The following is a 10,142-nucleotide window of genomic DNA, read 5'->3' as shown; positions in this document are numbered from 1 at the left end:
TTAGTCATCTGTTATTATGTAATATTTTCTAAAAAAAAGGAGAAAAGTTTTTTTTTATTTTTTTTTAGTAAATTTTATTCACACATCATAAATCACTTGATACACATCCCAATTTTTTGGTAATTATCTTTTCTCACAAATTACCCACTTTACCCTTATTTTATTGTAAGCCAATATCGTCTTCCTCGAGTCTCCAACATGGTTCATCACCATCGTCATCTCACACTACATTATGTATAATCATATTTCAATAATTGAAGACAAGGAAGGACGACAAGACAAGGAAGGACGACGAAAGAGTCTATAAAGATGATAATTTTTATTTCTTGGAGAGATTTCAACCTTCTAGCTTTGTTGCCAGGCTATGAAAAAGTAGAAACCCCAAGCTTCAAAACAACAATACAATCGACCTCATGTCAACTATGTTTTAAGTTTTAATATTGAAATTATTTTTTAGGTGATTCAGACATTCAGTGGTTTGGTTTGGTGGCAACCCAAATAGTTGACCTGCATCTTAGTTTGTTAATACATATGACCTAATTTTACAGTTGCAATGTTATACATTCCTCCATGTATATAGACTTCTAAGATTATGATTATGATGGACACACGATAAGAATAGCAAAATCAAAGAAAACCTTCATCTTCTGGGTTTAAGGTTTAGAATTGGACTAATTTTTTTTTTTTATCTTAAATTAGTTATGAAGGTAAATGTGTAATTAAAAAACTTTTTAAAAAAAATATATGCATTTAGTGTCAGAAGATATGTGAATAAAATTATTTTTTTTCGATCGTGAAAGAGAGAAAAATTGACAGTGCTTCTCTATTATTAAGACAAGTTAACCCCACCACTTCAACAAACCCTCAAAGCCACTTGAACTAGCACTTTTCACGCCGCAGTCCCCTATTTGCTGCAGCCACGGCGGCGGATACACCCACTCGTCATCGGCCGAACAAAAACTCACATCTCAACTCGTACGACTCGTAACTCGTCCCCAGGCTCGGCAGCTCAACGAGGACGTGCTGGACAGTGCATAGGGAGAGAGAGAAAGTAGAAGAGACCTGCGTCAAGTCGCAGCTTGTTGTAGAGAGAAGAGAATCAAACTGTGGGGAATGGACAAGGAGTTGGAATGGAGTTACGAAATCGGGCGAACAGCGGAGTTCATTGAGAGCAATAAGTTGAGGAGAGTGGCTTTGCAGTTCCCCGATGAGCTTCTCAAGGATTCCGTCAGGATTGTCACTGCTCTGCGGGCCTCACTCAGCGAGCAAGTGGGCTTGTTCCTTATGGCCGACACGGCCTACGGTAGTTGCTGTGTGGACGAGGTTGGAGCATCCCATGTCGACGCCGATTGCGTTGTTCACTACGGCCACACCTGCCTCAGTCCGACAACAAAGCTTCCATCATTGTTTGTTTTTGGGAAGGCTCCCATCACTGTATCCCATTGCGTAACCAATCTTCTACATTATGCTCAACCCACTGGAAAGCCTGTTATGGTATGATTATCGATTGTTTGTTAACAGTGATACATAGCAATCATACAAAGAAACCAATTATACCTGCAAATTTAGGACTAATGGAAACAATTAGAGTAAGGATTTTCATTTATAGGAGCATGATTCGACTCAACAATGGTTTCGTTTCATTTTGGATTATTATTTTCAATTCTCGAAAACAGGTAGTGAAACAAAATAATTAAGGGAACAGATGAAATCTAGTTGGACCCCATGGCAGGAGTTTAGTTCATTTTTGGATCAAGATGGATAGTTCTCATTATTTGATCTTCCTTTCCGCTACACTAAACATTATTCTCTACTTATCATCATCAAGGTGCTTAATATTTATTTGTGGATAATCTGCAAGATACCGACTCTTTCTTATTTGGGTTAAAGCGACCAATCTGACTTTCAATAAATCTGTAGGTTCTTTTTGGATTGGATTATGCGCATTCCATACAGCAAATAAGAGAATCTGTCATGGCAGCAGGGGGACGCGACTACAAGCGAGAAGTTCAATTTGCTGATGTAATGTGTTCAGTTATGAATCCATTGAGCGATCCTCAAGTTTCCAATGACATAGCAGCTGATGGCGTTACTAGTAGCAACAGTTTTGGGACAGTATCCGGGAATGTTTATAGAATTGGAGGCTTGGTCTGGGAATTACCTGAGGGAAGCAAGATGGAGGATTACTTGCTTTTCTGGATCGGTTCCAATAACTCGGCCTTTGCAAATATTGTTTTAACATATAGTGGTTGTGAAATAGGTAAATAATCTACTTATCTTTATGCAATTCACATTGTGTACTAGTATGTGTTTGCAACTTCATTTTATAATCCACTCTTAGATTGTGTTGTGGAGACATATATCACATATTGGTGATTTATGGATGTGCATTTAGCCTATTCATCGGTGTATTTCATTTCCGCACACATTCAAGAGGACTGTTTTTTAGTGCATATATGATGTTTGCATTACTGAACGTAAATCTGTATTGCACACTCATTTTGTTCCCTTCCATCTAGGCAAGCAACTGTTAGTGTACCCTTCTTTTCTTTATTATGTACTGAATCAGATATTCGAGCAAATTATGTGCCACTATTCCAAATGTAACCAAATCTCCCGCCACTCAGTTACAATTGGGACATGAACTCAAGCTACGAACTGAGGGCATGGAGCTAACAAAATAATTAATTTTGATACAAAAAGTGCTGTACTACGGTGTTATAAATCAACGTTTGAATGGTTACAGATAAAAGTTTTTATTTACGAGTTAGTATTACAGATGTGAACTCTCATTTAGCTTCGAGTTATGAAATTTGTTATGCTGCTTTTACTGATTTTCTTCCCATTTTACTATATTTTGATTTAATTTTGGTCATTTTGCTTTTAGTCAGATATGATGCGTCAGAATGCAGTATGGTGACTGATCTGTCTCAACAAAGAAGAATTCTTAAGCGCAGGTAGAGTCTTTGTTTTAATTTTTCTTTCGGTAATATGGTGCAATGACGAGAAATGAATCTACAACGGAAAAACTTTAGTGGGTTGATGAGGGCTGTGTCCCTTGTGTCATGTTCACAGCGTTTAGGTTGATGAGGACTGCCTTCCCTTGTGTGATGTTCACAGGGTTTAGGTTTCTAAAATTGGAAAAATAAAAGTGGAATTGATAAGGAATGAGTCTTTTCCAAAGTGTTGAGATGTAGGTTTTCAGTGTTATGTTTACAGTGTTTTTGTTTCTTAAATTTCAAAAACAAAAGTGGAATTGAAAAGAAATGACTGCATAGTGGTTTTCAGCTTTGGTCCTATGACCTCTATTCCCCTGCTCTGAGAAGATATAATAACTTTATCTTGACATGAAATACTGTTTGTTCTTTTCACAACATCCTCTATTCATGCTCTGCTTTCCTTTTATAAAATTTATTGTTTGAGTAATTCTGCAGATATTACCTAATGGAGAAGGCAAAGGATGCTAACATTGTTGCAATCTTAGTAGGAACCCTTGGTGTAGGTATGTCATTAGGAGCATCTTGGATCTGTTCTGTGATAATATACCGTGTTGGACACTTTGACTTGAGCAGTCAGTTTGGATTAGATCTTAGAAAGCATCACTTGCTAAAAGAGATCCTCCATTTAAATGTTATGCAACTGTTTTTTTTTTTTTTTTTTTTTTGAAGACAGGGTAAATCCCGTTAATGTTATGCAACTGTTATGAAACAAGAAGTTGTGAAGCAGACAATTTGTTGAACTGTTCATTGTGATGTTGTTCATCACTAGTTTTTCAATTCTTCTTGGGACTACTTTATGATAGTGGTTGCCTATGTTTTTATTTGATGATGTCAATATTAAATAAAAAGATCCTAAAGTCATAGGAAAGGTTATATGATTCTTGGTTTCATTAAACATTTCTACTTTCTAGTACTCTGTTACTTTGTGTTTCTTTGCCTTTCAATTATAACCTGCAAAGAAAATAGATCAAAAAGCTTTACTACAAAGGAAAGAACATAATTTATTGTCTGAAGTACATTTTGATACTCCATTCATCACATGTAATGATTCTAGATCTTTCTTTCATGACTATGATGCAGCTGGGTACTTGAATATGATTCACCAGATGAAAGAACTGATTACAGCAGCTGGGAAAAAAGTTTATACTCTAGTTATGGGAAGACCAAACCCTGCAAAACTTGCCAACTTCCCAGAGGTAAACTTCGGTACATGCAAGATAATAATTGCCAATTTTCCAAAACGGTGTTTAGTATTGCAAGTGTGATAACATACTAGTATTTATGGCAGTGCGATATTTTCATTTATGTCTCTTGCGCCCAAACTGCTCTGCTGGATAGCAAAGAATATTTAGCTCCAGTAATCACTCCTTTTGAAGCCATGCTAGCTTTCAGCAGGTACTGCACTACTCATCATATGTACACATCTTTAGCTTACAAACTTTTCCTTTCCTTGTGATATAAGCGGTGGATTATGCGATCTGTCTTGGTTTGTATGGTTTTGCTATTCTAGTATTCTGAAAAACTAGTCGAAATACCCACTCATGAGATGTGTTATTCATAATCATAACTTTGATAATATTAATTGATGATTTTTGAGTTATACTTTCTTTTATACCTGACTTAGAATTCACTATTTTCATAACTTCAAGAGGATCTCAGTGGACCGGAGAATATGTAATGGAATTCCGTGATTTGAAAAATTCTTCTCCAGTGGAATCAAGAAACCAGTCTGAAGAAGCACGATTTTCCTTCATACAAGGTGGATATGTAGAAGGGTTTGATCGAGAAGGTAGGTCTCCAGTAGCTATCTCATTGTTTCAACGCATCTCTGGGAAACAAAGAATATTATATCATCTTCCCCATCTACTGTATTACCTCTTTGTCAATAACTTTAAAATTTTGGAAAAGCTGAATAAATTTGATTTCTTGCACTATATGTGTGTGGGTAGGGATGTTCTAGAGAGGACCTCCTCGTTTAGTAAAATAATCTACACCACTCATTCTTTACTTGCAGACTTACAGATACACATGAATCCTACGAAAGACCAGCCAACACACTATATATTTGAATGTTTTTGCATAAAAAGGTTGCTAATGGTTCTTTACAAGCGTCATTCTTAAATTAAAAGTGCATGCATGTTTCTATTCTGTATCTGTTCCACGTTCCCCATAGAAGTGAAGGGCAATACTGACTTATTGGGAATGTATAGCCTGCGACCTTTTTCCATTTTATTGGCTGCATTCGTATGATGATTTTTGATAATTTAATGGGAAATGTGGTGTCTTTGAGAACATTTTATGGATTTTTGAATCATTTGTTGGTTTTATGTCCACTTTGTCTTATTTTAAACTTGTTTAGTTCTTGTTGGACTAATTACCAAAGTCCGTCAATTCTCCATTTTTCATTTACCAAAATCTCACATTGGCCAAATATAATATTGCTGCATAAACAGGGAATGATGCCGAAGAAGACAAGGAAGGAGCTCTCGCTTTAGCAAATGTGACAGAGAAGGCTCTGCAATTGCGTGACGACCCTAACACCACAGCCAAGCGAACGGCTAAGTCTGGTGCAGAGTTTTTAGCAGCTCGATCCTATCAGGGTCTAGATATACATTATGACACTTCCTTGCCAGGACCATATCTAATGGGGAGGAAAGGGAGGGCAGCAGGGTATCAAGATGAAAAAAGCATGTAACACAAATTGGAATGAGCCTAAGAAGGTGGAATGATGTAATAGAAGGACTAGGCGAAGATTTGCGAGAGAATGTATTGATGAGAAGGATGTGCGGAAAGCAGGCCAAGGACAGGCAAGAAAAATAGCATCTTCAGATCGATCTGCTTTCCACCTTGGAGCTTAGGGAAGCTGTTTCCCTAAGGAGAGTATTAGAGTCATGGTTCATCATATACAATTTCTTGACAAAGTTGTTTGTTCTGTATTCATATCTTTTGCTTTGCTCATTCTTTTCTTTAAGTGTGATTTAATGGAACATGCGCTAAGCCGATAATCTAGAACAAACCCTAAATAAATCTCTAACTAATCAAATACAGAGCACCTTATTTCTTTTCTTTTCTTTTCTTTTTCTATTTTACCTATGCTAAAAACAATCAAAGGATAACCATTTTTCTTAAAACTCGTGATAGATTATTTGTATAAGTAAAATAATAAAGAACACAATATATTATGGCTAGTGGTATTAACAATTATTTTGGGTTATTAACACATCCCATCTATGATTAAAAATTAATCATGAAACAAATTCAAATGACAAGTTTGTAAGTAAAACTGAAATGTATGGATAGGAAAATAGATGTGGTGTGTTAATAACACAAAAGAGTGTGTTTATAATAACACTAGCCTATATATATATATATTTATATAAATATATATAAATATATATATATAAATATTTATATTGATATTAATATATATATATTTATATATATATATATACAAGGCCCTTCCACTAAGGGATCCCTTATTATGACTTATATGAGAGATTGAGCATTAGCCCAACTTTTTGATCACATATCAACATCTCCACCATTCAACCTTTAAGTATATATGAGTATATCATTTCTGGAAATTTTCAGCCAAATTGGTGATCTTTAAAGCTTCGAACTAGCTTAAATCAATGGACGGTTCAAATCTGCCAATCCTGAACCGTTCATGAAAATTGTAGTTTTGAGCACCTTAACGATCATCAATTTGGATGAAATTTTGCAGAAGTGATCTACATATTAGGACCTAAAAACTGAATGGTTAAGATTGAAAAATGTGATCGAAAAGTTGGGCTAATGCTCAATCCCTCATATAAGTCATAATAAGGGATCCCTTAGTGGAAGGGCCATATATATATATATATATATATATATTTATGCATAAGGACTTCTTGAGACGACAAGTATCAAAAGTCTTACCTTTACACAAGTTTGAATATAGATATATATGTATATATATATATATATATATGTACAATTATTATTAGGTCTAAATATCCTTATTTATATAAAAGGTCGGATTTTCTTAATTGACCCATTTTTAGATCATATTTTCTCATCTTAACCGTTCACATTGTAGATATATATGAGTAGATCATCTCTACAAATTTTCAGCCAAATTGATAATCATTAAAGCATTTAAAGATGTGATTTAGAACTAAAAACATGAACAGTTCAGGTTAAACAGTTTTAATTCGTTCATTGATTTAGTTCATTTTCGATACCTTAACGATCTCCAAATTAACTGAAAATTTGTAGAGATGATCTACTCATATATACCTACAATGTGAACGGTTAAGATGAGAAAATAAGATGAAAAAGTGGGTCAAATTAAGAAAATCCGTATCATTAGTAATACTTCCATCAATAATACTTTGCCATGCATAAGAGGGAGAACTCCCTTCCCATAAATTACCTTGAGGAAAATAGATAGCTTTAATCTCCTTGTTAGGGATGTCAGATTCTGAATTAATCCTCACCCCTGTTTAGCTAACATAGCTAAATTAAAAGCAAATAGATGTTAAAAACCCATACTTCCTTCAATTTTCGGCTTACGCAAGGCATCCCAAGCTCTCTAATGCATACCCTTCTTCTCATATGTACCACCCCACCAGAATTGAGCACACAGTTGATGAAGTTCTTCTATAAGATTTTGTGAAACCAGATAGTTATTCGTAGTATACAGAGACACAGCTAGGGTAGTAAGTTGGCTCGAGCCACTCGTGTTTGACTCGTATTCGGCTCGGTTTTTAACTCGTTCGGCTCGTGCTCGTAAGATAATGGAGCCGAGTAATTACGTATATTTTTATACCCATAATTACTACTTAAACACTATGAATTAGCTAATCATCATAACAATTAATATATAATTAATCCATTTTTATTTATTTTATAAAAATAAATGATATACTCATAATTACTACTTAAACACTATGAATTAGCTAATCATCATAACAATTAATATGTGATTAATCCATTTTTATTTATTTTATAAAAAATAATGAGAGTTACGGAAAATTGGAGTGAATTGGAGTATACGGCAAATTAACGAAATAACAATACCGGTCACCCATGGTCGTGTCATCAAGAGAGCGGAAAAACATTAAGCAAATTGAAGAAGAAATCAAGCTATGAAGCTCCAGCTTATCACACAATGCCACGTGGCAGTTGCTCCAATTATCTGAGGCAAAATCGAGTCAGCCACACGGAGACCTAATTGGGGGCTCCCCTTGATAAACGCTGCACAACCTCACTTGAAGGGAGAGGATCCCATCCTATTCTCTCTTCTCCTCACACCACCGAACCAGCATTCCAACATCTCATCCTCAGTTCTCCTCAAGGCCACCGTGCCTCCATTCTCCTCTCACTCTACCATTTTCTACTACTCAAGATCACCATCACCATCCCTTCACTCTCACTCCATCTACACCAAATTCCCATCTATATTTCAAGACACTTCAAGGGAGCATCGGACATCTATATTTGAGATTTGGGTAAAGTGAGAAACTACATAGCAATTTGTGGCTTGTTCTTGTTACTTCTCACTCCTCTTCACCTTTACCTCTTTACTTGATATACTTTGTTGTTGATTTGTTATGGATTGTGAGTAGTCTATTTAGGAAACTAGGGTTTGAGCCCTAGCTTGGATTTAATGTAACGAATGTGTTTTGATTCAATGGATTTCAATTTCATATTGGGCATATGTTCTATTCTATTATTATTGGCTTAGATGCATGATTAGGAGCTTGATTAACTCTTGAATGTGTAGATGAGCATGTCTAGAACAAATTAGGGGACTTAAACACTTCTCTAATTTATGGTTATGGCTATGACACTTGTTTAGGGCATGGTTAGTTACAATGTCAATTTCGATTGCCGTATTGGCTAGCTTGGGAACCTTGATTCTAGGACTCTTCGCCTTTTGGTTCATCTAGAGGCCTTAACAAGGCTCTAGATTGTCTCAATCGAGTTTCTACTACCCTTGAACCAGAGTAGGAATACCTCATAAGGAATCTAATGACCCTTGAGGCTTGAAAAACCTTGAGTACGGTTCTTGATGCCATTAGGAATTGAATGACCATTGAAAACACATTTGTGCATTAGATTTGGCTAGAAGGATACCCTAGTGACCTAATTCTATCTCATTCCTTGATTAGTTTCTATTATTTTTATTTTATTTTCAATTTTAGTTTTAGTTTCCCAAAACCAAAATCAACTTTCTCTATCATTCACATTGTTCATATCACTTTGTAGAAATTGTTTTTGACTTAGTAGTCTGAAGACGAGGATTGGAGTTAGCTTTTCAATCCCCATGATACGATACTTGGGGTCTAAATATTTCCCCTATCTTTGATGACTGTGCTATTATTACGCGTTAGTTGCATTAAAAACATCAAATTACCGAGTTTGAGCTCAATATTAAGCCTGATAAAAAAACGAGCCGAGCTTGAATAATGATGTATTCGGCTCGTTTAGCTCGTGGGTAGCTCGTATATTATATGAGTAGATCGAGCTCGTTAAAATCTCGGCCTATTCATTAAAACTCGACTCATTTATGTTAACAATATATATGTAAAATATTTTATTTTTTTTGAGTCGAAAGTCAACTAATTATATTATTCAGCAAACAGTACTAAGATAACTCACACATAAATACCGATAATAAGAAATTACCTCTTTAGGCTTACAAACCTAGCCTTAGGGCTGGGCACTTAGTACCGGAATCCTGATCCCATACCGGTCCCGTCCCGAAAGTTAGCGAGACGGGACGAGATAGGTTTTGAAAATAGCAATCCCGTCCCGTCCCGTCCCGTCCCGTCCCGTCCCGTCCCGTCCCGTCCCGTCCCGTTTTAACATTACCATAACCGGACGGGACGGGACGGGACTATCCCGAAAAATCCCGTCCCGTCCCGTAATATTAGAATACTTGATTTTATTCATTTTATACTTGATTTTTTAGGTTGCATGGTGTTACAATGCACTCAACCACACTTAATTTGGTCTAAAATAATACTTTTAATTTCATTCATGTTCTTTTTTTTTGCTTGTGTGATTTTGGATATTTTAAGTTGTTGTTTGAGGGTTAATTTTTAATGTGTGATGTTTAGTACTTTTAAAGTGAGATGTAATTTAGCACCTATGCAC

The 10,142-nt window shown here is 35.7% G+C and overlaps 1 protein-coding gene across 1 annotated transcript; it reads left to right on the top strand.

The window, feature by feature from the left end:
* The first annotated feature begins 1,113 nt into the window (after window positions 1–1,113).
* On the top strand, window positions 1,114–5,971 carry LOC101292568 (diphthamide biosynthesis protein 2-like). The gene is made up of 8 exons (XM_004309788.1): window positions 1,114–1,494; window positions 1,921–2,260; window positions 2,888–2,957; window positions 3,435–3,502; window positions 4,080–4,195; window positions 4,288–4,394; window positions 4,649–4,788; window positions 5,453–5,971. Exons 1-8 carry the CDS (start codon window positions 1,114–1,116, stop codon window positions 5,692–5,694), a joined length of 1,464 nt encoding a protein of 487 aa, XP_004309836.1. The 3' UTR covers window positions 5,695–5,971.
* The last annotated feature ends 4,171 nt before the right edge of the window (window positions 5,972–10,142 follow it).

Source organism: Fragaria vesca, unplaced genomic scaffold (assembly GCF_000184155.1).
Source record: "Fragaria vesca subsp. vesca unplaced genomic scaffold, FraVesHawaii_1.0 scf0513070, whole genome shotgun sequence".
NCBI classification, from domain to species: domain Eukaryota; kingdom Viridiplantae; phylum Streptophyta; class Magnoliopsida; order Rosales; family Rosaceae; genus Fragaria; species Fragaria vesca.
The sequence above is the reverse complement of the archived record's forward strand: the minus strand, read 5'-3'. Positions and strand labels throughout refer to the sequence as shown.